This window comes from Saccopteryx bilineata, chromosome 10 (genome assembly GCF_036850765.1).
Source record: "Saccopteryx bilineata isolate mSacBil1 chromosome 10, mSacBil1_pri_phased_curated, whole genome shotgun sequence".
NCBI lineage: Eukaryota > Metazoa > Chordata > Mammalia > Chiroptera > Emballonuridae > Saccopteryx > Saccopteryx bilineata.
This window is the reverse complement of record NC_089499.1, coordinates 50771216-50798639: the sequence shown is the minus strand read 5'-3', so window position 1 is coordinate 50798639 and position 27424 is coordinate 50771216. Positions and strand designations below refer to the sequence as shown.

Sequence of the window (27424 nt, the reverse complement as noted above, 5' to 3'; positions counted from 1 at the left end):
ACTTCATGTTGATCAAACGGTGAATGGATACATTGTGGTATATTCATGTTGTGGAATACTACGTGCAACACATGAATGAAAACAGAATTATATTCAATAAAAAGCAAGACCATAAGAGTATATATATGAAATTATACCAAAAAAGCATATAATTTTTAAAAAAATTATTATTATTATTATTATTATTATTATTCAGTGAGAGAAGGGGAAGCAGAGAGACAGACTCCTGCATGCAACCTGACCAGGATCCACTCAGCAAGTCCACTAGGGGGCGATGCTCTGCTCATCTGAGGCTTTGCTCCATTGTTCAGTAACTGAGCTCTTCATAGTGCCTGGGGCAGAGGCCATGAAGCCATTCTTAGCTGCTGGGGCCAACTTGCTCCACTTGAGCCATGGCTGCAGGAGGGGAAGAGAGAGAGAGAAGCAAGAGGATGCAGGGTGGAAAAGAATATGGGCGCTTCTCCTGTGTGCCCTGACTGGGAATCAAACCCGGGATATCCACATGATAGGCTGACACTCTACCACTGAGCCAACAGGCCAGGGCCATATAGTCTTTTTATTATTATTATTATTATTACTATTATTATTATTAGAGAAAAACATCAATTTGTTCCACTTTATTCAAACATTCATTGATTGATTCCTGTATGCGCCCTGACCAGGGATCAAACCTACAATCTTGGCATATCAGGATGATGCTCTAACCAACTGAGTTACCTGTCCAGAGCCAAATCATATAGTCTTTTTAGAGAGAGAGAGAGAGGAAGGGAGAAAGATGAGAAGCATCAACTCGTAGTTGCGTCACTTTAGTTGTTCATTGATTGCCTTCCATACATGCCCTGAGTGGGCGTACAGGGGGCTCAAACTGAGCCAGTGATCCCTTACTCAGGCCAGCAACCTTTGGGCTCAAGCCAGTGACCATGGGATCATGTAATTGATACCGTGCTCAAGCTGGGGACCCTTTGCTCAAGCTGATGAGCCTGTGCTCAAGCTAGGTGAGCCTGCGCTCAAGCTAGCGACCCTGGAGTTTTGAACCAGGGACCTCAGCATCCCAGGTCAATGCTCTATCCACTGTGCCGCCACCAGTGAGATTCATAAAGTAGGATAGTGACAGAAACACATCAGTAGTTGCCTAGCCTTGGCAGGAAGATTGAGGGAGGGATGGATTACAAGGGAATATAAAGAAATTTTGGGCGGTAATGGATATATTTATTATTTTCATTATGGTGATGGCTTTATGGGTTTACATGTAAGTCAACTGATCGATTCCAACATTTTATTTCATTTTTAAAATTTTTATGCATTGATTTGAGAGAGAAAGAGCAGAAGGTGAGGAGAGAGAGGCATCAACTCATTGTTCCTCTTAGTTATTCATTTAGTTGTACACTCGTTGGTTGCCTCTCATATATGTACCCTGGCTAGGGATCAAACCTGCGATATCAGCACACCAGGACAATGCTGTATCTACTGAACTACCCGGCCAGGGCCTCAAATTCAACAGTTTAAATACATGCAGTTATTCTATGTCAAGTTTACCTCAATAAAGCTGTCCAAAGAAAAAAGAAAAGAATCTGACTCATCATAGACCCTCAAAATACATTTGTTGAAAAGAAAAAAGACTACTTGTGATGTGGAAATGTTTCTAGAGGAACAGATCTAGGAGCTCAGATTGTGCTGGGCCTTGAAGGTTAGGCAGAAGAATTTGAAGATTGTCCAGGGCAGCAGTCTTGTAGTTTTTATGTCACACCCCAATATAATGAAAGTGTTTTAGGAAAATTCTTTTGGCAGCAGTGTTTAGGGAGATTGAAAAGGAATGCATTAAGACCAAGTGGTTTCACCATGCCTGACCTGTGGTGTCCCAGTGGATAGAGCATCGACCTAGAATGCTAAGGTTGCCAATTTGAAACCCTGGGCTTTCCTAGTCAAGACACATTTGACAAGCAACTTGTTGAAACTTGAAAGCAATGAACAACTAAAGTGAAGCAACTATGAGTTGATACTTCTCACTCTGTCCCCCTCTTCTCTCTGAAAATTCAATCAATAAAATGTTTAAAAAAGGAAAAGTTATCACTATGATCTCTACATATGGTGATAAGGGCCTGGCCTAGAAAAGGAAGGGACTGGCCTAGTCTGTGGTTGTGCAGTGGGTAGAGCATCAGCCTGGAATGCTGAGATCACTGGTTCTAAACCCTGGGTTTGCCCAGTCAAGTCAGAACAACTAAAGTGAAACAATTATGAGTTGATACTTCTTGTCCCCTCACCTCTCTATAAAATCAATACATAAAATCTTTTTAAAAAAGATCATCTAAAGATAGAGTAGTTAACACTTTTTTTTTTTTTTTTGTATTTTTCTGAAGTGAGAAGCAGGGAGGCAGAGATAGACTCCCGCATGCACCCGACTGGGATCCACCCGGCATGCCCATCAGGCGACGATACTCTGCCCATCTGGGCTGTTGCTCCCTTGCAACTGGAGCCATTCTAGTGCTTGAGGCGGAGGCCATGGAACCATCCTCAGCACCCAGACCAACTTTGCTCCAGTGGAGCCTTGGCTGTGGGAGGGGAAGAGAGAGATAGAGAGAAAGGATAGGGGGAAGGGTGGAGAGAAGCAGATGGGTGCTACTCCTGTGTGCCCTGGCCGAAAATTGAACCTGGGACTTCCACATACTAGGCCGATGCTCCACCATTGAGCCAACCGGCCAGGACCTAGTTAACACTTTTTTTTTTTTTTTTTGCATTTTTTCTGAAGCTGGAAACAGGGAGAGACAGTCAGACAGACTCCCGCATGCGCCCGACCGGGATCCACCTGGCACGCCCACCAGGGGCGATGCTCTGCCCACCAGGGGGCGATGCTCTGCCCATCCTGGGCGTCGCCATGTTGCGACCAGAGCCACTCTAGCGCCTGAGGCAGAGGCCACAGAGCCATCCCCAGCGCCCGGGCCATTTTTGCTCCAATGGAGCCTTGGCTGCGGGAGGGGAAGAGAGAGACAGAGAGGAAGGCGCGGCGAAGGGGTGGAGAAGCAAATGGGCGCCTCTCCTGTGTGCCCTGGCCGGGAATCAAACCCGGGTCCTCCGCACGCTAGGCCGACGCTCTACCACTGAGCCAACCGGCCAGGGCCCTAGTTAACACTTTTTAACAGGGAAGAAGGAATAAGTTCTTTATTGAGCACCTACTGTGAATTAAACATTGATTTAGCAATTTGACAAAATTATTCCTGTTTTTTTAGAGAAGACAGACTTATCTCTAAAATATAGGGAATGACCTTATCAGTTAATGACACAGTCAGTAGAGCGTCACCCTGAGTTGCTGAGGACCCAGGTTTGAACCCTGGGGTCACCGGCTTTAGTGGCATTGTAGACATGATCCCATGGTCACTGGCTTGAGCCCAAGGTTGCTAGCTTGAACCAAGGGGTCACTGGCTTGGCTGGAACCCCCCAGTAAAGACACATGAGAAGGAATCAATGAACAACTAAAGTGAGACAACTGTTAGTTGATGTTTCTCATCTCTCTCTCTGTCTGTCTCTCTCTATCTCACTCTCTTTCCTTGCAAAAAAAAATAAAAATAAAAATAATAATAATTAAAATGTAGGGCATGAACGAGAGCATTTTTCCTAAAACTAAACTTAGGTGTACTGTTAGGAAGGAAGGCTGTTTTAGGTACACTTCAGCTTCTAGTGTGATACTCAGAGCTGTGACTGAATTTGGCAGTTGAATACTTTTAGTACTTTAGTTATGCTTTTTCTTCTGTTGCCTTATTTATGGTACAGACTAGAGGTCAAGCTCGTCAGATGCTGTCCAAGTGATCTTCCTGAAACTAAGCTAAACCATCTTACTTTGACTTTCCCTTAGGAGTGGATTTTTTCAACCTGAAAATCAAAGTTTACTATACTCAGCCCTTGAGGTCCTTACTAACCGACTGAAGCCGAGAGAGCCTGACCAGCCCTTGGAGGAACTGCTCAGGTAGGTCTGACCACATATCCCAGAGTTTCTCAAGAAACTCATAGAAACAAGATTTCTTGGATATAACTTGGATGTCTCTTGGTGGTTGTGAGAGAAATTGGTATTTTTTAGCTATTTTTCCTCAGTTATATGAGCTTTCTTTCATATATATGAAATTACACAAAAAATACTCAGATAAACCGTGAAGCATTAGAAAGCATTAAAAAAAATCATTCTAAATCTTCATGCATCTTTCATCATGTAAAGTTTGCCTTTTCAGTTAATGACAATGACAGCACTACCCATCTATAGTCAACTCTTTGATTATCCTGAGACCTGCCGTTTCCCTGTAGGGTTGGGTAATTAGGTAGCAGCTAGTTATTGCTGATTGTCTATATACTTTGCCCAATCTTGGCAGAAAAGGAGCCTGGGTGGAGGACTAGGCAGTGGAGGAGGGAGCAGAGAAGATCTAAAGAGCATGGCTCCCAGCCTCCTACCCCAGCTTCCACCAGAATAATTGGGTCTTTCTCTCACCTGCCCTGATAGCCTAAGGCCCTAAGCTGTCTCTGGGTCTGCAATCAATGTTTATCATCTTGACCTTTAAGGCAGGACTTTATTTTATTTTAAATACAGTACTTTTAAATTTGTTTGACCTCCTTCCCACCAATCCATCAGAAGTTGACTCTAGTTTTATTTCAGTTACAATTTTGGATTAATTGTGGCTCCCATCTCCCATTACTTCAGTATTTTGAAATCTGACCCTATGTGGTGTATTTATTAAAAGCTCTGCTTTATAATTTTCTTTTACTTTGTCTCTGTGAACCCAGAATTTAAACATTTTTTAGCCTGGCCTGTGGTGGCACAGTGGATAAAGCATTGACCTAGAATGCTGAGGTTGCTGGTTCAAAACCTTGGGCATGCCTGCTCAAGGCACATACCACAAGCAACCAATGAAGTATCTACTTCTTGTCCCCCAATACTCCTCTCTCTATAAAATCAATAAGTACAATCTTAAAAAAAAAAAAAGGCCCTGGCCAGTGACTCAGTGGGTAGAGAGATGGCCTGGCATATGGACTTCCTGGGTTTGATTCCTGGTCAAGGCACACAGAAGAAGCAACCATATGCTTCTCTCCCCTGCCCCTCTCCCTTTTCTCCCTTTTCTCCCTTTTCTCCCTTTTCTCCCTTTTCTCCCTTTTCTCCCTTTTCTCCCTTTTCCCCCTTTTCCCCTCCCACAACCAGTGGCTCCATTGGTTCAAACATGGCCCCGGGCACTGAGGATAGCTCAGTTGGTCTGAGTAGGTCAGCCTCAAGCACTAAAATAGCTCAGTACTGAAGCATCATCCCTAGATGGGGTTGCCTGGTGGATCCCAGTTGGAGCACATGCAGGAGTCTGCCCCACTATCTTCCCTCCTCTCACCTAAAAAATCCCAACAACAACAACAAAAAACTTTTTAATGTGTTGCTTCAGGCCTTAAAGAGCAAATAATTGATTTAGGGTTATGCATATAAATATAGCCTAGACTAGTACTTGGACATCTTGGCATACATGACCCCTTTAAGGCCAGTATTCCACCCAATAGACTCTTTACTTCTCTGGCTTTCTCCATATAGAATTATAGTTCTCTGTCAAGGTCTTGAAAGAAGGTTGCTACTAAAGCACCTGAAAAGGAGGAGTCTTTTATTTTTTTGTATTTTTCCAAAGTGAGAAATGTGGGGGAGGCAGTCAGACAGACTCTTGTGTGCGCCTGACCGGGATACACCCTGCATGCCCACCAGGGGGCAATGCTCAGCCCCTCTGGGACGTTGCTCCGCTGTGATTGGAGCCTGAGGCAGAGGCCGTGGAGCCGTCCTCAACGCCTGGCCAACTTTGCTCCAATGGAGCCTTGTGTGCAGGAGGGGAAGAGAGAGACAGAGAGAAAGGAGAGAGAAAGGTGGAGAAACAGACAGGCACTTCTCCTATGTGCCCTAACCGGAAATCAAACCTGGGACTTCCACATGCTGGGCCGACACTCTACTGCTGAGCCAACCAACCAGGGCTGGAGGATTCTTATAAACTATCAAACACTTAAGTGGACTTGAACAACTAATGGACTTAGATAATACTTATGATGCTTATTTTATATTCTTGTTTACAGCCAGAGCTTCCATTACTTGCAGCATTTCCATCAGAGTATTCCCAGTTTCCAATCTGCTCTTTATCTTATCAGACTTTTGATGATCATTTTGGAGAAATCTACAGCTTCTACTCAGAACAAAGGAAAAATTGGTAATGGACCCTGATTCTCTCTTTTTCTTCATAAAAAGGATCAGTAAGTCAAGCTTGTAATCTTGGGGCTTCCTAGGACCTTGAATGTTTTACATGTAAATTCCCCCATAGGCCCTGGCTGGTTGGCTCAGTGGTAGAGCGTCGGCCTGGCATGCGGAAGTCCCAGGTTCGATTCCCGGCCAGGGCACACAGGAGAAGCACCCACCTGCTTCTCCACCCCTCCCCCTGTCCTTCCTGTCTCTCTCTTCCCCTCCCGCAGTCAAGGCTCCATTGAGCAAAGATGGCCAGGGTGCTGGGGATGGCTCTGTGGCCTCTGCCTCAGGCGCCAGAGTGGCTCTGGTCGCAACAGAGCGACGCCCCGGATGGGCAGAGCATCGCCCCCTGGTGGGTGTGCCCGGTGGATCCCGGTCGGGCGCATGTGGGAGTCTGTCTGACTGCCTCCTGTTTCCAGCTTGGGGGGGGGGGATAAATAAATAAAAAAGTAAATCCCCCCATAGCTGCAAATGTGCCTTATTGCTATACCAAGAAGGATATTTCCCCAGAAGGAGTTATGACTGATCCCTGGTGACATTGCTTAGTCTGAATTTAGTTAGTTCAGTTGGCTAATTTTGTTTGGCTTCTGTTAATTTCTGTCTTTCCTTTATTTTTTTCTTATTTTTTAAAATTATGTGAGACATTTGGCAAAAAAAGACATAAACTATGAGTTTAATAAAATGGAATAAAAAGGAGAAGTCAGACCTGTGGTAGCGCAGTGGATCAAGCATTGACCTGGAAATGCTGAGGTCGCCGGTTCGAAACCCTGGGCTTGCCTGGTCAAGGCACAGATGGGAGTTGATGCTTCCTGCTCCTTCCCCCTTCTCTCTCTCTCTGTCTCTCTAAAATGAATAAATAAAAATAAATAAATAAAAATTAAAAAATTTTTTTTAAAAAAGGAGAAAAGATTAAGTGTAAGGAAAGGCCTAGCCCCATCCGTGATTTTTTCCTTAAACTTTTATATCACGGAAAGGCCTAGCCCCATCCGTGATTTTTTCCTTAAACTCCTGGAAAGCAGCTCACTGATTTTACATCCTAATTGGCAGAGGGAAAGCAAAAAGAAAATGTAAAATAATCCTTTGTTATTCCCTATTGATTGAAAGGGGAGGGTTTGGTCTGATCTGTGGTGGTGCAGTAGGTAAACAGTGTTGATTTGGAACACTGAGGTTTCAAACCCAGGGCTTGCCTGGTCAAGGCACATATGAGAAGCAACTACCACGAGCTGATGCTTCTCGCTATTCCTTCTCTCTCTCCTCTCTCTTTAAAAAAAATAGTAGGGGGTTAGTTTGAATCTATGAGGTGGCTACTGCTTATTGGCCTGCCCAGGAGGAATAAGATTGGCTTTCCCACAGCCTAGCAGTGTTCCTTTTCTTTGTATGTATCTGTGTAGTTCATATTTGTGTTTGGTCAAAATTGGGTGAGAGGGTAGAACATGTTGGGTCTTAGACACAAATGTGTTTATTTTGTTTTTTAACATTTTTTTATTTTAGAGAGAGAGAGAGGAAGGAAAGAGAAAAACATTGATTTGTTCCACTTATTTGTGCATTCATTGGTTGATAGATTTTTTTTCCTTTTTTTTTAGAGAGAGAGAGAGGGACAGATAGGGATAGACAAGAAGGGAGTCAGATGAGAAGCATCAACTCATAGTTGCGGCATTTTTAGTTGTTCATTGAGTGCTTTCTCATATGTTCCTTGACCAGGGGGCTCCAGCTGAGCTAGTGACCCTTGCTCAAGCCAATGACCTTGGGCTCAAGCCAACAATCGTGGACTTCAAGCCAGGAACCAGAGGTCATGTCTATAATCCCTCACTTAAGCTGGTGAGCCGGCATGCAAACCAGCAACCTTGGGGTTTCGAACCTGAGTCCCCAGCATCCAGGCTGACTCTATCCTCTGTGCCACCTCCTGATCAGGCATTGGTTGATTCTTTTGTGTGTCCTAACTGGGGATTGAACCTGCAACCTTGGTTTATCAGGACAATGCTCTAACCAACTGAACTACCTGGCCAGGGCTCAAATATGTTTATTTTTGATAGAAGGGCCAGTGGTCCAATGGAATAGGACCCATAGCAGCTTTTTTTTTTTTTTAAGATTTTATTTAGCCTGACCTGTGGTGGCACAATAAAGTGTTGACCTGGAATGCTGAGGTTGCGGGTTCAAAACCCTGGGCTTGCCTAGAAAAGGTACATATGGGAGTTGATGCTTCCTGCTCCTCCCCCCCCTTCTCTCTTTCTCTCTACCCTCTTCTCTAAATTGAATAAAGGATGGGATCAGAGAAGGGAAAGAGATTGGTGAAATTATATATACATAACAGCATTATAGAGAGCAGAAAAGCAAATCCTGGCGAGAAGGGGGAAGGTCGTAAGGGGTAAGGAGGATGTTGATGGGAACATGGGGGTGGGGGTGGATGATTCGGTGGGACACTTGAATCTATGTAAACACAAATTTAAATCAATTTTAAAAAATTATTTCTTGCCTGACCAGGTGGTGGTCCAATGTATAGAGGGTTGGCCTGGGACGCTGGGGACGCACAGTCGAAACCTCAAGGTCGCTAGCTTGAGTGTGGCACATCCAGCTTAAGCTTGGGTTCACCAGCTCTAGTGCAGGGTCACTGTCTTGAGCGTGGGATCATAGACATGACCCCATGGTTGCTGGCTTGTCTGCAGCCCCCTGGTCAAGGCACATATAAGAAAGAAATCAATGAACAACTAAGGTGCTGCAACTATGAGTTAATGCTTCTTATCTCTGACCCTCCCTGTCTGTCTCTTCTTATCTGTCCCTCTCTCTTTTTCACCCCCTCCCACAAAAAAAGATTTTATGTATTTATTTTAGAGAGAGGCTATGTAGAGAGGAAGGCAGCAGGAAGGATCTGGAAGCAGTAACTTGTAGTAGTTATAGACAGGCAAACCTCAGCATTCCAAGTCGATACTTCATCCACTGCGCCACCATAGGTCAGACCATGACAACTTTTTAAAAATTGTCTGTTAGGCCAGGAACTTTATAGTAACTAGAAAATAATAGATTTTTATTATTATTAATAATAATCATCTCTGGAAGCCTGAAAAACAGTCAAGTGTATTTTCCACGCATGAGATAACTATTTTTTTTCACAGCTTCCCTGGCCAGACATTTTCTCTGTCGTGTGTGGCCAAGTGGAGAGAAAGAGAGGAGCAGCATCCCTAATGACCAGCTCCATGCTTTGCTGAGGTAAGGTGCTCAGTTTCTTTCTGTGAGCCAAATAGCCTTCCATTTTACCACTGTGGGGGTCCCTTATATGGTCAAAGACTGAGAAATTACCTAAGTTACAGAGAACTTAGAAGCCTCGAAACAGATTTAATTAACAAAATTTAGAGAAGGTGGATCATAAGATCCTCTTGTTCTGTTTTTAGTTGTTAGCTAGTTCCTTATTATTGAATCAAAGAGGAAGAGAAGAATCTCCAGTTTTATCCTGCCTTGTTAACCTGCGAATTAAATATCAATATTTATCACCTACCATATCTGAGACACATTCGCCACTTCTAAGGTGTTGAACTGTATTTCTAATTGAGACATCATTTTCTTCCTGTCATGTATCTGGAAACTTTATTTTATTAGAAAGCTTTTTTGCAAATGTCAGTAGTTATTTTAAAGCTTACTATCTGGTAATATCTCAAGAATGAAATCTTGATTTAGGAATTTCATAGCATGTGTTCATACCCCTATCGCTTTCAATGCAGCATCTACCTGGAGCACACTGACAGTGTTCTGAAGGCCATTGAGGAGATTGCTGGTGTTGGTGTCCCAGAACTGGTCAACTCTTCTAAAGATGCATTCTCCTCCACATTCCCTACCCTGACCAGGTAGGGAGCTTTCTCCTCTGGTTCTTTCCCTAAGTTAGAATCACACTGTTCAATATATATAATTTCCAACTAACTACTTTACTCTTTATCTGATTCTGATATAGATAGTAGGTGCAATCATTCACTTAACACATGGAATGTCTACTAGGCATTCTTTCTTTTTTTTTTTTTTTTTTTTTTGTATTTTTCTGCAGCTGGAAACGGGGAGAGACAGACAGACTCCCGCATGCGCCCAACCGGGATCCACTCGGCATGCCCACCAGGGGGCGACGCTCTGCCCACCAGGGGGCAATGCTCTGCCCCTCCGGGGCGTCGCTCTGCCACGACCAGAGCCACTCTAGCGCCTGGGGCAGAGGCCAAGGAGCCATCCCCAGCGCCTGGGCCATCTTTGCTCCAATGGAGCCTTGGCTGCGGGAGGGGAAGAGAGAGACAGAGAGGAAGGAGGGGGGGTGTGGAGAAGCAAATGGGCACTTCTCCTATGTGCCCTTGCCGGGAATCGAACCCGGGTCCCCCGCACGCCAGGCCGACGCTTTACCGCTGAGCCAACCGGCCAGGGCCTAGGCATTCTTTCTTAGGGACTCTCAGCCAAACTATGTGAAAGGATCTTGTTGAGAAATGAATTTTTAGTCATTACAATCTTAAAAGGCAATGAATATTTAGTCACTAAACTTTCATCCTTTAAACATAAGATTATTTTTCCAAATTTTAACCACCTTTAGAAGGAGAAAGTGATTTTTGTTATCTAATTCTGTATGTCTTAATGGATTTTGTGTCTCAATATTAATGGTTCTTATATTCATATAGAATTTACAATTTATAAAGTACTTTTACATTCTTTATTTCATTTGGTCCCTTCAAGGATTTTGTGAGGTGTAGGTATCATTAACCCTATTTTACTGATGGGGAAAATGAGAGTTAACAGGGGAACTTGCTCAAGCTTATACAGGCGATAAAGTAAATATGGAATAGAAAGCTAGAGTCAGATCCTCACTGCTCTTTCCATACCACCATACTATCTCCCTTCATAAAGTTAATTCCTTTGTTTCACAGGCCATCTTCTTGGTCTCATTTCTAAATTTTTATCGGTTCCTCATCCTCTTACAGTGGACCCCAGTGAGAGGACATTCAGAGAGATAGGGAAGGAAATGACTGTTGGTTCCTTGGCTTCTGCCAGGAAGTTCATTCTGACCAGTGCATCATTATGTGGGTGTGCATGCTCTTCCCCTCCTCTAGACACACCTTTGTCATTTTCTTCCGAGTGATGATGGCGGAACTGGGGAAGACAGTGAAGGGTCTTCAGGCTGGCACAGCATCAGACTCTCAGCAGGTGAGTTGAATAGTCCCAACCCAAGAAGTAGACTTTGAATTACAGTAAGTACTTGTTGTATTGTTGATGGGTTCTTGGAAACTTCACCTTTAAGCAAAACTTTGTATAACTAAACCAATTTTACCACAGGCTAATTGATATAAATTAAGAATTAAGTTCCTACAGTATATTTCCGGTCACAAAAACATTACCAAATTTCTAAATAAAGACCCAAAACATTTTCTAATATTAAACATTGAAATAGCCTGACCAGGCGGCGGCGCAGTGGGTGAGCATCAGCCTGGAACACTGAGGGCCCAGGTTTAAAACCCCGAGGTCACCGGCTTGAGCACAGGCTCACCAGCTTGAGTGCAGGGTCGATGGCTTGAGTGTGGGATCATAGACATGACCCCATGGTGGCTGGCTTGAGCCCAAGGTCAGGCTGAAGCTCAAGGTCACTGGCTTGATCAAGGGGTGACTGGCTCAGCTGAAGTCCCCCCACCCCATCAAGAAAGCAATCAAAGAACAACTAAGGCACTGCAACTATGAGTTGATGCTTCTCATCTCCCTTCCTGTCTGTCTCTATCTCTCTCTGTCTCTCTCTAGCTAAAAAAAAAAAAAGAAAAGCCTGATCTCTGGTGGCGCAGTGGATAAAGCGTCGACCTGGGAACACTGAGGTCGCCGGTTCAAAACCCTGCACTTGTCTGGTCAAGGCACATATGGGAATTGATGCTTCCTGCTCCTCCCCCCTTTTGGTCTCTCTCCTCTGTAAAATGAATAAATAAAAAAACCAAAAAACATTGAAATAAATATGAGCTCTTTTATGTTTAAGAAAGATTAATAAGCCTTACCAGTGGTGGCACAGTGGATAGAGCATCGACCTGGGATGCTGAAGACCCAGGGTTTTTTTTTTTGGTTGTTTTGTTTGTTTGTTTGTCTTTTTACAGAGACAGAGAGAGAGTCAGAGAGAGGAATAGATAGGGACAGACAGGAAAGGAGAGAGATGAGAAGTATCAATCATCAGTTTTTCGTTGTGGGACTTTAGCTGTTCATTGATTGCTTTCTTATATGTGCCTTGACCGGGGGGCTACAGCAGCCCAAGTAACCCCTTGCTCAAGCCAGCAACCTTGGGTCTAAGCTGGTGAGCTTTTTGCTCAAACCAGATGAGCCCCCACTCAAGCTGGTGACCTTGGGATCTCGAACCTGGGTCCTCTGCATCCCAGTCCGACGCTCTATCCGCTGCACCACTGCCTGGTCAGGCAGACCCTGGTTTAAAACCCAGAGGTCGCCAGCTCGAGCATGAGTTCATGTGGCTTGAGCCCAAAGGTCACTGGCTTGAAGCTTAAGGTTTCTAGCTCGAGCCCAAGGTCACTGGCTTGAGCAAGGGGTCACTGGTTTGGCTTCAGCACCCTCCAGCCACTGTCAGAGCATATATGAGAAGCAATCAATGAACAACTAAAGTGATGCTTCTCATCTTTCTCCTTTCCTATCTTTCTCTCTTAAAAAAAAAAAAAAAAAAAAAGGGAAAGAAAGATTAATAAAAGCAAGCAAGATAATTACTTTCCAACCCACTTATACCAGTTCAGAGTTGGGATGGCCAGAGCCTATCTTGGTAGCTCATGGCACAAAGAAGGAATCCACCCTGGAGAGGATGCCCTTCCACCTGAGGGCTCTCTCTCTCTCTCTCTCTCTCTCTCTCTCTCTCACACACACACACACACACACACACACACACACACACTCAGACTGAATCATTAGACATGCCAATTAAGTTAACATGCACATCTTTGAGATGTGGGAGGAAACTGGAATACCTGAAGAAAACATACTCAGACATGGGGAAATGTGCACAAACTCCATACAGAAAGTGGCCCCAGCTGTGGATTTTTTTCTGATTGTTACAACACAATGATGTTGAACGGAATGACATCATTCGAAGATCTGCTGTACTTTCTGTGTCCAGGGTTGTTCGTAAGCTATTTCCTTTGACTTATTGAGATCTAGGATTATTTTCAAAGATATCCTGGCTTAATTTCCTTTCCTGCTAGTTGAAGATGAGGCTTGGGCTCTGTTTTCTCTGGTTACTGTGCAGGGAAAAGCTTAGACTGCTCCATAAATTTTAGCTCTGGAAAAAATGTCTTTGGTTGCAGCGTCATGTGCTCAGCAGTATGCTGCTTGTGAACTGGCATGAGGTGAGCAAACCTGTTTGAGATGCAGTGGTTCTGGGCCTTGGTAGCCTGCTAACCAGAACTAAGCTAGAACTGCTAAGAGCACCAGCTAACACAGGGAATCAGAGAAGCCACAGGGAGCTGATGGCCAACAGGTATATTTCAGAGACTTTTTTCCACCTGGAAATTACTGAAAAGGAGTCATCTTATTAGAAAGACTCTATGAGGTACCCTGATGTTATCAAATATAAACAGACCTCAGAACCATCTTGGCGGTTCATTGGTTGCCACATCTTTCTGGAGGATAATTGGCTTAAGTCTCCAAATAGTTGTGTAATTCAAGAACCATGCATTAGTAGTTCAGAAAAAGACATATTTGGTTCTGATTCAGAAGTGACTATACATTTGTCTGTCCCCAGGTTCATGAAGAGAAGCTCCTCTACTGGAACATGGCTGTTCGAGACTTCAGTATCCTCATCAACCTGATAAAGGTGGGTGTGGACACTCCTTGACCCATCTCACTGGCTGACTGCAGAAACCAAAAAAGGTCCTACTTTCCAAAATGGACTCTCCCTGATCCTCTCCCCACCCTTCCTTGGGGACCTGCTCCCTCTGTCTTCTTCCCTGTGCCCCTACTCATCCTGGATAGCCTCTTCTTCTCTCCCCAGGTGTCTTTTTCTATCTTTCCTTTCCTCCTTATCATCTGTGCCACAATAGTACTATTTAATGGCTCCTTGCTCATGTCATTCCCCTCCACCACCTCTTTCACCTTGGGTCCTCTGTGATCTGGCACATATCCCACTATTTCCCTCTTCCAACCCTGAATGCCTTCTTTATCCCTCAACACACTACTCTGACCCATGCCATGATTTTGCTCGAGCTATTCACCCAGCTTAGTGTTCCTCTGCTTTCCACCTCTTATCCATTCTTTCTTAAGGCTCTTTGTCAAGGTTTTGGACCTCTACGATGTCCTCTTCTTAACATCCCCAGTTAGAATCAATTTCTTGTTCCTTTTTGCTCCCCCGTTTTCTTGAACTTTAATTACGATAATTACTTTATTCTACTTTATGATTAATTTAACTATTGATAGGCCTTCGTTTTAGAATTCTATATAACATCCAGAGCTGTGCTTTGCACAATGAGAAAGTTGGATGCTCAGTGGAGTAGACCTCAGCTTTGGTTTCTTGCCTTTCATCTCTCCAGGTGTTTGATAGTCGTCCTGTTCTGCATGCATGTTTGAAGGTGAGAGACTGACCTAGCCCTCCTTGGCTTTTATTCTCATTGTGGGTCTCTCTAGAGAGGGCCTTAGCTGGAAGGAATTGCTTAATACTTTGCTCACAAGCCAGAGTCTCCAGAATCTGTCCTAACAGATGGTATAGAAAAGACAGTGGATACGTTTTCCTATATAGTTGGATAACTAGAGAAACCAATTTTCCTAAGAGTTTGAAAACTTGCCTGACATGTGGTGGCATAGTGGATAAAGCATTGACCTATAATGCTGAAATTACCAGTTCAAAACCCTGGGCTTGCCTAGTTAAGGTACTTACAAGAAGCAACTATGAGTTGATGCTTCCTGCTCCTCCTCCATGCCTTTCTCTCTCCTCTCTATAAAATCAATAAATATAATCTAACAAAAAACAGAAGAAGAAAATTTTTGGTTCTAGTCTTAGAACTAGGAGTGTGTCAGGGCCAATGACTTTAGGAACAGTAGTCATTCCCTACCATTTCTTCCCAGGCAACATGGAGGAAGGAGTACAAGATCCCTCTTTATAAAGCCCATGGGTGGCTTCATGAATGTGAAAGCTGATATCCTCATAACTGCAGTTGGGCATGTGCTTTCTCAGTTCTTCCCAATTTTTTATTCTTGGAAATAAGTTGTCCTCAGAGAGCTGGGGTTCCCCTCTGTTCTCTGCCCTCGTTTATAAGCTGAACCAGGCCCATTGTTTATGTCTAGGGTAGGCAAATCTGCCTCATTCTGTTAGCAGGCCTGTTTAGTTTTGCATTAAGCCACATTCTCAAAATTAGCCTTTTAGACCCCTCCCAACTCTGTGTGTGTGTGTGTGTGTGTGTGTGTGTGTGTGTGTGTGTGTGAGAGAGAGAGAGAGAGAGAGAGAGAGAGAGGAAGAGAAAGAGATAAGAAGCATCAACTCGTAGTTGCAGTACCATAATTGTTCACTGACTCTTTCTCATACATGCTTTGACTGGGGCGCTCCAGCCAAGCCAGCAACCCCTCGCCAAGCCAGCAACCCCTTACTCAAACCAGCAACCTTGTACTCAAGCCAGTGATCATGGGGTCGTGTCTATGATCCCATTCCCAAGCTGGTGATCCGTGCTTAAGCCAGTTGAGCCCATGCTCAAGCCAGCAACCTTGGAGTTTCAAACCTGGGTCTTCAGTGTCTCAGGTCAACACACTAACCACTAGCCCAGCGCCACCATCTGGTCAGGCCCAGCTTATTTTTTTATACACAAAAATAGGAAAACCCTGGGCTGAATGATGTTATGCTGCCTCAGGGAGGGGCCTTTCGGGTGAAAGACCTCAGCTAAGATCATCACCAGTGTTTATTTTCTCTTCTTCAGTACGGACGTCTCTTTGTGGAAGTATTTCTGAAGCAGTGTATGCCACTCCTAGACTTCAGTTTTAGAAAACACCGGGTAAGAACTGAGCAGAGAACAAAAACATGCTTGATACATTTGTTCAGAAGATACATCTCTGTTGACTCCTAGGCTGGGCATGGGGGCAGTTTCCTTGTCGATGTTCTGGGCCACAGTTCCACTTCGGCATCTTTGGTCCACTCCAGCTATTATCAGAGATGCCCGTTTAGATTGAATATTCCAAAGTAGGCTGAAATCAGACTCACTCTGTCTGAAACCCACCTTCATACTTCTACTCCAGATCAGAGGTGGTTGTTCCTTTTAGCTTGATTTTATTCTGTTGCTACACTCTTGGGACCTCTTATATCAATATATATTTTGCTTATTCTTTTGTACTTATCTGGGTCTACTTTCAGGAATAATTTTTTTACTTATTTAAATATATTAAAGGAAGTTTATTTAGAAAGTCACAGAGGGCCCTGGCCGGTTGGCTCAGCAGTAGAGTGTCGGCCTGGCGTGCGGGGGACCCGGGTTCGATTCCCAGCCAGGGCACATAGGAGAAGCACCCATTTGCTTCTCCACCCCTACCCCTCTCCTTCCTCTCTGACTCTCTCTTCCCCTCCCACAGCCAAGGCTCCATTGGAGCAAAGATGGCCCGGGCGCTGGGGATGGCTCCTTGGCCTCTGCCCCAGGCACTGGAGTGGCTCTGGTCGCGGTGGAGCAACGCCCTGGAGAAGCAGAGCATCGCCCCCTGGTGGGCAGAGCGTTGCTCCTGGTGGGCGTGCCGGGTGGATCCCGGTCAGGCGCATGCGGGAGTCTGACTGTCTCTCCCCATTTCCAGCTTCAGAAAAATAAAAATAAATAAATAAATAAAAAATAAAAAAAGAAAGAAAGTCACAGAGGTAGAAGAAATAATCTTTAGGAAACAAGTTACAGAGGCAAAAGAAGTGTCCTTAGAGCTTAAGAGAAAGAGAGAGAAATGGCTGGTGTTGGGGAGGGGGCTATGAGAGGCCTAGGCGTGCTCTGGGAAGAGAGAGCACCAGGAATAATTTTTTGTTTAAAAAAGAATTCATGGTCCATGCAGCCCAGCTGGCCCACTTCTTCTACGACTCACTTCTACCTCTGTGACTTTATGGTGAACTTTTACTTGCGATTTGGGGGGACAGGGGAAAACTTGTTTCATAAACTCTTTGTTATAATGGAGTCTTGAGAGGTTTTTTTAGTCAAATGGGATCCAGGACTAGAATAGTGAAATTAGAATAGAAACAGATGATTTCTTACACTTTTTTTTTTTAAATAAATGCCTATTTATTTATTTATTTACAGAGACAGAGAGAGTCAGAGAGAGGGATAGACAGGGACAGACAGACAGGAACAGAGAGATGAGAAGCATCAATCATTTAGTTTTTCATTGTATGTTGCGACACCTTAGTTGTTCATTGATTGCTTTCTCATATGTGCCTTGACCAGAGGCCTTCAGCAGATGGAGTAACTCCTTGCTGGAGCCAGCGATCTTGGGTCCAAGCTGGTGAGCTTTTTGCTCAAGCCAGATGAGCCCGCGCTCAAGCTGGTGACCTCAGGGTCTCGAACCTGGATCCTTCCACATCCCAGTCCGACGCTCTATCCACTGCGCCACCGCCTGGTCAGGCTGATTTCTTACACATTTTTAGCAAGTTGAACTTTGCAAAGTACTCGCACAGTATTTGGTTGGTCTCTCATAACTAAAAAGAGAGGGGAGAGGACAGCTAGACATTCTTCTATTTAGGCCTAATTAAGATGATTATTGATAAATAGCTGGAACCTGCAAGGCTTATCCTCTTTGGAGCCCTTTGTTGCAAGGATATCTTGCATCTAAAATGTAATGAGAATATTTCAGATTGCATTTATGAATTTTGTTGGTTATAGGAAGATGTTCTGAGCTTACTGGAAACCTTCCAGTTGAACACAAGGCTGCTTCATCACTTGTGTGGGCATTCAAAGGTAAGAGGGAAAGCAGGGTACATCACCAGCCTGCTTGTTGGCTTCATCAATAGTTGTGATTGGGAGATACACAGGCTTCAGTTCCTTCTTCCTTTTTTACCCATCTAGAGTGTTTATTTCTAGGACTGTATCTGTCTAAGGGCAGTTTTTTCAAAGTGGTCAAATTCTTAGGCACTGGTTAAGATCAGGCAATCACCTGGAGAGGAGTTTTCTGCATCTGAAAGTCGATTCAAACTTCATAGCCCTATTTCCTTCTTTGGTGAGAGATATGGAATGTTGGTAGATGTGTTACTGCCACAAAATACATTGGGTAGGAGGAATATTATGTAAGTGAAGACTCTGCTAGAGACATGAGGTAGTTCTAAAAGTAGCTATCTTTAGTGTCTTTCAGCTGTGCTACTTGTCAAGGAACACATTTGTCTCTTGTGAGAACATTTTAGCATTAAAGGACTTTTCCACCTACAGCCTACAGTTGAATCATTGTCACTTTTTGTCTGAAGGAACACAGAGTTCTACAGTAACTGACAAACCAAATGATTTTTTTTAATTTATCTATTTTATTTATTTATTTATTTTAAAGATTATATTTATTGACTTTAGAGAGAGGGAGAACATAGGAAGAAGGGGGGAGGAGCAGGAAGCATCAACTCATAGCATTTGCTTCTTGTGTGTGTGCCTTGACCGGGCAAGCCTGGAGTCCTGAACCAAGACTTCAGCGTTCCAGGTCAAAGCTCTATCCACTGCGCCACCACAGGTAAGGCTAATTTATTGATTTTAGAGAGGAAGAAAGGGAGAAGGGAAAGAAAGAGAAATATCGATTTATTGTTCCACTTATTTATGCATTCATTGGTTGATTCTTATATATTCCCTGACTGGGGATCAAACCTGCTCCTTGGTATTATTGGGACAATTGAGCTGCCAGCCAGAGCATTAATTTTATTTTATTTTTTCTACTTCTTTTTTTTTTTTTTAAATAAATTTTTATTAATGGTAATGGGATGACATTAATAAATCAGGGTACATATATTCAAAGAAAACATGTCTAGGTTATTTTGTCATTAAATTATGTTGCGTACCCCTCGCCCAAAGTCAGATTGTCCTCCGCCACCCTCTATCTAGTTCTCTGTGCTCCTCCCCCTCCCCCTAACTCTCTCCCTCCCTCCCTCCCATGTCCTCCCTCCCCCCACCCCTGGTAACCACCACACTCTTGTCCATGTCTCTTAGTCTCATTTTTATGTTCCACCAATGTATGGAATCATGTAGTTCTTGTTTTTTTCTGATTTACTTATTTCACTCCTTATAATGTTATCAAGATCCCACCATTTTGCTGTAAATGATCTGATGTCATCATTTCTTATGGCTGAGTAGTATTCCATAGTGTATATGTGCCACATCTTCTTTATCCAGTCTTCTATTGAAGGGCTTTTTGGTTGTTTCCATGTCTTGGCCACTGTGAACAGTGCTGCAATGAACATGGGGCTACATGTGTCTTCACGTATCAATGTTTCTGAGGTTTTGGGGTATATACCCAGTAGAAGGATTGCTGGGTCATAAGGTAGTTCTATTTGCAGTTTTTTGAGGAACCACCATACTTTCCTCCATAATGGTTGTACTACTTTACAGTCCCACCAACAGTGAATGAGGGTTCCTTTTTCTCCACAGCCTCTCCAACATTTGCTATTACCCGTCTTGTTGATAATAGCTAATCTAACAGGGGTGAGGTGGTATCTCATTGTAGTTTTGATTTGCATTTCTCTAATAACTAATGAAGCTGAGCATCTTTTCATATATCTGTTGGCCATTTGTATCTCTTAGTCCAGGCCCAGACGGTTATACTAGTGAATTCTATCAAACATTCAAAGAAGACTTGGTTCCTATTCTACTCAAAGTCTTCCAAAAAATTGAAGAAGAAGCAATACTTCCAAACACATTTTATCAGAGCATTAATTTTAGATCCAGTTCCTATTACTTCTTCTCCTGGTTCTAACTTTAGAAGGTAATGAACAGGCCCTGGCCGGTTGGCTCAGTGGTAGAGCGTCGGCCTGGCGTGCGGGAGTCCCAGGTTCGATTCCCGGTCAGGGCACACAGGAGAAGCGCCCATCTGCTTCTCCACCCCTCCCCCTCTCCTTCCTCTCTGTCTCTCTGTCTCTCTCTTCCCCTCCTGCAGCCAAGGCTCCATTGGAGCAAAGTTGGCCCGGGCACTAAGGATGGCTCTATGGCCTCTTCCTCAGGCAATAGAATGGCTCTGGTTGCAACAGAGCAGCACCCCAGATGGGCAGAGCATCGCCCCCTGGTGGGCATGCCGAGTGGATCCCGGTTGGGCGCATGTGGGAGTCTGCCTCCCCGTTTCCAACTTCAGAAAAATACAAAAAAATAAAAAATAAAAAGAAGGTACTGAACAGTGGAATTTTAAGGACTCTTAGCTAAACAGGGCTATTCTATGTTGTTTAATAAAAAGTGTAGTGTATGTTCAAGAATATTTTAAGTAAATTTATTTATAATTGGTCCATAAAAGGTTATGAAGAGGAATCAAGAGGTGTTGATATGTATTCCAGCTTCTCTTAGCTTGAAGGACAGCAGCCATTCTCTTTGAAGTATACTCTGCTAAACTACTGCTGTTTACTGGAACATGTCTCTGGCCTATTATGGCATGGCTTCTCTTCTTACACTGTGTTCAGGATGTTGGGAATACACAAGTTTTTATATAGGAAATGTGGAAGCATGAGGAGAAACCCAGGTAAGTTAGGTGTATTTGTTTTCACTCAGATTCACCAGGACATGAAACTCACCCAACATGTGCCTTTGCTCAAAAAAACCCTGGAACTGTTAGTTTGCAGAGTGAAAGCCATGCTGATTCTCAACAATTGCAGGGAGGCTTTCTGGCTGGGCAATCTCAAAAACCGGGACTTGCAGGTAAGCCTGGGGCCTTGCCAGGGATAATCTCCTACTCCCTTTCTTTGTGAGAGCATTGGAAAGTATGTGAGGGAGGTCACCTGAGCCCTGCTCTGTCAATAAGACTGCTTTTCTCTGTGGTCTGGGCTTTTTTTTTTTTTTTACCATTCATTTGACAGGAGGGGAAGGATAAAATGAGAGAGGAGCATCAATTTGTTGTTCTACTTGGTTGTTCCATTTAGTTGTACATTCATTGGTTGCTTCTCATATGTGCCCTGACTGGGGATCAAACCCGTGGCTTCAGCGTGCCAGGACAACACTCTACTGAGCCAGTTGGCCAGGGCCTGGACCGTTTATCTCTTTTAAGTTAGGGTGCATTGCCTATGGGCCCTTGTCACAGGCAGCACCCCCCTTCCCAGCCAGCAAAGGTACCAAAATATACCACTGATACAAACAAGACCTTGGAGATAGAGGAGTCAGATCCATAAAACTTTGCTCCTGGTCTGACCTGTGGTGGCGCAGTGGATAAAGCGTCAACCTGGAAATGCTGAGGTTGCCGGTTCAAAACCCTGGGCTTGCCTGGTCAAGGCACATATGGTAGTTGATGCTTCCTGCTCCTCCCCCCCCCTTTTCTCTCTCTCCTCTCTCTCTCTCTCCTTTCTAAAATGAATAAATAAAAAAACAAACAAAAAAAACTTTGCTCCTAAGCCAAAGAGATACCTGTAAGCCCAACTGAGAGTAGATTCATAATAACATTTTTCTATATGGATAAACTTTTAAAAATTGTTTTGTGTTTTTTTCTAAACCACACTGTCTTATTCTTGAAATTGTTATCTGGCTAATTTTAAAAAGTGAACATTCCTAAGGTCTATCAGTTGTCTGACTAAATTCTCATGTTGCTTATAGTACTGCTTTGGAGTTATAGCATTTTTTAAGTAAAGTTCAAGCCCTTATTCATGCTTACATATCTGAGTTTTATAGTACTATATGAAAAAAATAGCACCCCATAGAATTAGTTTCCTTTCTTCACAGCAGCCATATGAAGTAGATACTATTGTTTCCATGAGAAAATTGAAGCTCAGAAAGGTTAAGTAACTTAGCTAAAGTCAGCAATAAGTGAGTGGAGCTAGGGTTTGAATGTAGACAATCCTGTTCCAAAATTGATGTTCTTAAACCATTTCAGTGTACTGTCCTTCAGCGTCTGCGTGGTCATTCATGATTGGTATGTTGGTGCTCATATACCTTCAGGTATTTGAGGAATTTTAGAACTATATTCAATATTAATTGTAAAATCTAGTATATTAGAATACAAAGGTGGACTTTTTATAAAAACTACATATTGTATCAGCCACATACATCTCAGAAACCTTAGGTTGATTTTCACTTTTCTAGATGCTGGATCACAGTTTGGTGCCTATGTTTGAATAGCTAGAATATATTCCTTTATATTCCCTGTAAATTAAGCATTTCTCCCCTGGAGACTCCAAATATGATCACTTTAACCCCTACCATTTGTCTTGGCCCTTCCACATTTAGGGTGAAGAGATTATATCCCAGAATTCCCAGGAAAGCGCAGCAGAAGACGAGAGTGTGGATGACACATCATCTCAGGTCTCCAAGAGCAAAGCATCGGAGGTATCTGTATAAGGCACCACATATGGCATTAATGTTGCATTTTTAAAATTATTCTGAGTTAGCTCATAAAGAATGAGGTTTCCCTACTTCTGTTTATGATCAAAGACTTCCATGCCTATCTCTATTCCCTCCAAAAATGCTTCTATGCTTATATGAGTTCTTTTTTTTTTTTTTTTTTTAATGTTTATTCATTTATTTATTTGAGAAAGGCAGAGGCAGAGAGAGAGACAGGAACGTTGAGCTGCTCCTGTATGTGCCCTGACCTGGAATCAAACCGGCAACCTACGTGCTACGGGAAGATGCTCCAACCGACTGAGCTATGTGGCCAGGGCAATATATGAGTTCTTTGGAGGCCAGATAAAAAGCCCACACAATCTTAAAATCACTCTTGAGTATCTCAAATTGTGGCACGTGTTACAGAGTTGAAAATCCCCTTCAGTTATAACCTATTTTCCCTGAATTCATGTCTAAAATCATTTGAGAGGGGAGAAAAGAAGAGATCAGAATGTTCCCTGGATGTTGAGAACAGTGAGTTAAACCATTTAAACATCATTTTACTGTATGAAATTGAAATGTGAATACATTTGGTGAAAGCACAGAACCAAAAGCTGCTATTAGGCCCTGGCCAGTTGGCTCAGCAGTAGAGCATCAGCCCAGCATGTGAAAGTCCCGGGTTCGACTCCCAGTCAGGGCACACAGGAGAAGCAATCATCTACTTCTCCCCTTCCCCCAATCTCTGTCTCTTTTTCTCTCTCTCTTCCCCACCCGCATCCATGGCTCAAATGGTTCTAGCAAAGTTGGCCCTGGGCACTGAGGATGGCTCCGTGGCCTCACCTCAGGTGCTAAAATAGCTCAATTGCCAAGCAACAGAACAACAGCCCAGACGGGTAGAGCATTGCCTGGTAGGAAGCTTGCTAGGTGGATCCTGGTTGGGGCGCATGCAGGAGTCTGTCTCTGTTTCCCTGCCTCTCACTTAATTTAAAAAAAAATCTGCCATTAGTGAGGACTGAAATAAAAGTAGGACGTCCTTATTCTTTTCTGGACTACTACAGATACTTTTGAAACTTTAAAGAAAACTAAAGAAAGATGTATATGTTTATAAAATTTTGGTGCAATTCAGCTGAGTTATAAACAGCATGAAGTTCATATCTGGGGAGCCTCTCTATAATGTAATTTGAGAGTGTTGCAGAAAGATCACCTAGTATAAAATTTTATTTTATTACATAGTCCTCTGAGTAGTATACCTCTACCTTGTGGTTTTTGGGTTTTTTTCTATTGATTTTAGACAAAGAGGAAGGGGGAGAGAAAGAGAGAAACATTAATCTGTTGTTCCACTTATTTATACATTCAGTGTTTATTTTTTTAGGGAAAAAGAAGAGAAGGAAGGACAGGTACAGACAGGAAGGGAGAGAGATGAGAAGCATCAACTCATAGTTGCGGCACCTTAGTTGTTCATTGATTGCTTTCTCATATGTGCCTTGACCGGAGGGTTCCAACTCAGCCAGTGACCCTGGGCTCAAGCCAGCCACCATGGGGTCATCTATGCTCAAGCTGGTGGCCCTGTGCTCAAGCCAGCAACCTCAGGGTTTCAAACCTGGGTCCACAGCATCCCAGGCTGACTCTCTTTCCACTGAGCCACCACCTGATCAGGCACATTAATTCTCATATGTACCCTGACCTGGGGATTGAAATTGCAACCTTGATGGTGTCAGGGTAATGTTCCAACTAACTGAGCTACCCAGCCAGGGCCTACTTCTACCTTTTTCTCTATTAGTTTATTGCTTTCTTCTAACCACCCTCCAAGATTAGAGTTGCAGACTAGAGAGAATTTGATGCTGGATTTCTGTTGGGATACACAAGAAATTTTAATTAAATATTTCCTTCTATATTAAATGCCCATTATAGCCTAACCAGTGGTGGCACAGTGGAGGTCCCAGATTTGGGTTTTGTTGTTGTTTGTTTGGTATTTATTTATTTATTTATTTATTTATTTATTTATCTTCTTTTCCAAGTGAGGGGAGGAGAGATAGACAGACTTTCACATGCGCCCCAACTGGAATCTACCCAGCACACCCCCTCTGGAGCTGATGCTCTGCCTATCTGGGGCCATGCTCGCACCAAGCTACTTTTAGTGACTGAGGTGGAGGTTCCACGGAGCCATCCTCAGCGTCTGGGGCCAAGCACTCAATCCAGTCGAGCCATGGCTGTAGGAGAGGGTGAAGGGGGGTGAAGCAGCAGATGGTTGCTTCTTCTGTGTGTCCTGATCAGGAACCAACCCAGGATATACACATGCCAGGCCAGTGCTCTACCACTGATCAAACCAGCCAGGGCCTGAGCTCCTAGGAAAGCAGCCAGTATCCCAGGAAACCAGCTTGAGTACAGCCTCACCAGCTTGAGCACAGGATTGCCAGCTTGAGTATGGGATTATAGACATCACCTCCTGGTTGCTGGCTTGAAGCCCAAGGTTGCTGACTTGAGCAAGGGGTCACTGGCTCTGTTGGAGCTCTACCCCCAACCCTGTCAAAGCATGTATGAGAAGCAATCAATGAACAACTAAAGTGACACAGCTATGAATTGGTGCTTCTCATCTCTCTCCCTTCCTATTTCTCTCTCTCTCTTGTGCTATAAAAAAAAAGAGTCCACCTGCCCTGGCCGGTTGGCTCAGTGGTAGAGCGTTGGCCTGGCATGCGGAAGTCCCGGGTTCAATTCCCGGCCAGGGCACACAGGAGAGGCGCCCATCTGCTTCTCCACCCCTCCCCCTCTTCTTCCTCTCTGTCTCTCTCTTCTCCTCCCACAGCCGAGGCTCCATTGGAGCAAAAGATGGCCCGGGCGCTGGGGATGGCTCCTTGGCCTCTGCCCCAGGCGCTAGAGTGGCTCTGGTCGTGACAGAGCAACGCCCCAGATGGGCAGAGCATCGCCCCCTGGTGGGCGTGCCAGGTGGATCCCGGTCGGGCGCATGCGGGAGTCTGTCTGACTGCCTCCCCGTTTCTGGCTTCAGAAAAATACAAAAAAAAAAAAAAAAAAAAAAAGAGTCCACCTGACCAGGCGGTGGCACAGTGGATAGAGTGTTGGACTGGGATGCGGAGGACCCAGGTTCGAGACCCCGAGGTCACCAGCTTGAGTGCGGGCTCATCTGGCTTGAGCAAGAAAAGCTCACCAGCTTGGACCCAAGGTTGCTGGCTCGAACAAGGGATAACTCGGTCTACTGAAGGCCCGCGGTCAAGACACATATGAGAAAGCAATTGATGAACAACTAAGGTGTCAAAACGAAAAACTGATGATTGATGCTTCTTATCTCTCTCCGTTCCTGTCTGTCTGTCCCTATCTATCCCTCTCTCTGACTCTATCTCTGTCCCTGTATATATAAAAAATAAAAAGAATCCACTGTGTTCCTATGTCACATACATGCAGTAGAGCAGAAGGGCCATGGCTTATAATAAAATTATGCAAATTTAGCCTGACCAGGTGGTGGCGCAGTGGCTAGAGCATCAGCCCGGGATGCAGAGGACCCAGGTTTGAAACCCCGAGTTTGCCGGCTTGAGCACATGCTCCACCAGCTTGAGCACAGGGTCTCTGGCTTGAGCCCAAAGGTCACTGGGTTGAGCAAGGGGTCACTAGCTTGGCTGGAACCCCCTGGTCAAGGCACATATGAGAAAGCAATCAGTGAACAACTAAGGTGCCACAACGAAGAATTGATGCTTCTCATCCCTCTCCCTTCCTGTCTTTCCATATCTGTCCCTCTCTCTGTCTCTCACTTAAAAAAATAAAATTATCCAAATCTGATTGTTGCAGAATGGCATAAATCAGTATCAAATGGTCTCCATCCATGGTCTTGGCTTAGAGATCATAATATAAAAATGAGGGAACCTGGCTCAATGATAGAGCATCGACCTGGCATGCAGGAGTCCCAGGTTCGATTCCCGGCCAGGGCACACGGGAGAAGCGCCCATCTGCTTCTCTGCCCCTCCCCCTCTCCTTCCTCTCTGTCTCTCTCTTCCCCTCCCATTGGAGCAGGGTTGGCCCAGGTACTGAGGATGGCTCCATGGCCTCTGCCTCAGGTTCTAGAATGGCCCTGGTTGCAGCAGAGTAACCCCCCTGATGGGCAGAGCATCACCCCCTGGTGGGCATGCTGGGTGGATCCTGGTCGGGTGCATGTGGGAGTCTGACTGCCTCCCAGTTTCCAACTTCAGAAAAATACACACACACACACACACAAAAATGAGGGAACGTTTGATTCATTTTTCAAATTAATGGTTTAAAACCTATTATTTGTTATAACAACAATACAGTACAGTTTAAATTTTGCAATATTGTAATTCATGGGGTCACCCAGATGAGTTAAAGTAGTTAATTATCCTTTGCCCCTTAGCATGGTGAAGAAGATGAAGCAAGTGATGGAGATAAGGAGCAAAAGAGTGATGAGAGTGATGATGACTCTAATTAGACCACAGAAGAACCGATTTCCCTCCTTATCTCTGCCAGCCTCTTATGATTTTGTGTTCAGAGTTTGAAATCTGCTGTCTACCTTACTCACTGGAAGAATCCTATATTGTCCTTAAAGAGGAGGCTTTATTGAATTAACTTAATTGTGAATTTCATAGATCATCTAACGTCATCATGGACCCTGGCTCAGAACTCCATTGTAGCATTACTTACTGGTTTGGGCAAACATGGCAGTGTTCTGCTGCAGAGTAGTCATGATTCTGGGCTTTGGGAGTTTTAAATTTTAGAATTTAGATTTGTACCAGTTTTACAAATAAAGTGTTTTAAGTTCTGCTTC

The 27424-nt window shown here is 44.0% G+C and overlaps 1 protein-coding gene across 4 annotated transcripts in view; it reads left to right on the top strand.

Moving 5' to 3' along the window:
* Positions 1-27424, top strand: part of FANCD2 (FA complementation group D2) — an 89857-nt gene extending 62433 nt beyond the window's left edge. For 2 of the 4 annotated variants that reach the window (XM_066245946.1, XM_066245942.1), the window contains 12 exons: positions 3848-3958; positions 6073-6203; positions 9346-9439; positions 9949-10071; positions 11305-11398; positions 13965-14036; positions 14749-14787; positions 16123-16197; positions 18043-18117; positions 20884-21030; positions 22546-22644; positions 27014-27424. In XM_066245946.1, the coding sequence (XP_066102043.1) occupies positions 3848-3958; positions 6073-6203; positions 9346-9439; positions 9949-10071; positions 11305-11398; positions 13965-14036; positions 14749-14787; positions 16123-16197; positions 18043-18117; positions 20884-21030; positions 22546-22644; positions 27014-27088 (1135 nt within the window). In that variant the 3' untranslated portion in view covers positions 27089-27424. The remainder of the gene's footprint in view (positions 1-3847; positions 3959-6072; positions 6204-9345; positions 9440-9948; positions 10072-11304; positions 11399-13964; positions 14037-14748; positions 14788-16122; positions 16198-18042; positions 18118-20883; positions 21031-22545; positions 22645-27013) is intronic. The other 2 variants (XM_066245945.1, XM_066245944.1) reach the window with 2 other exon arrangements.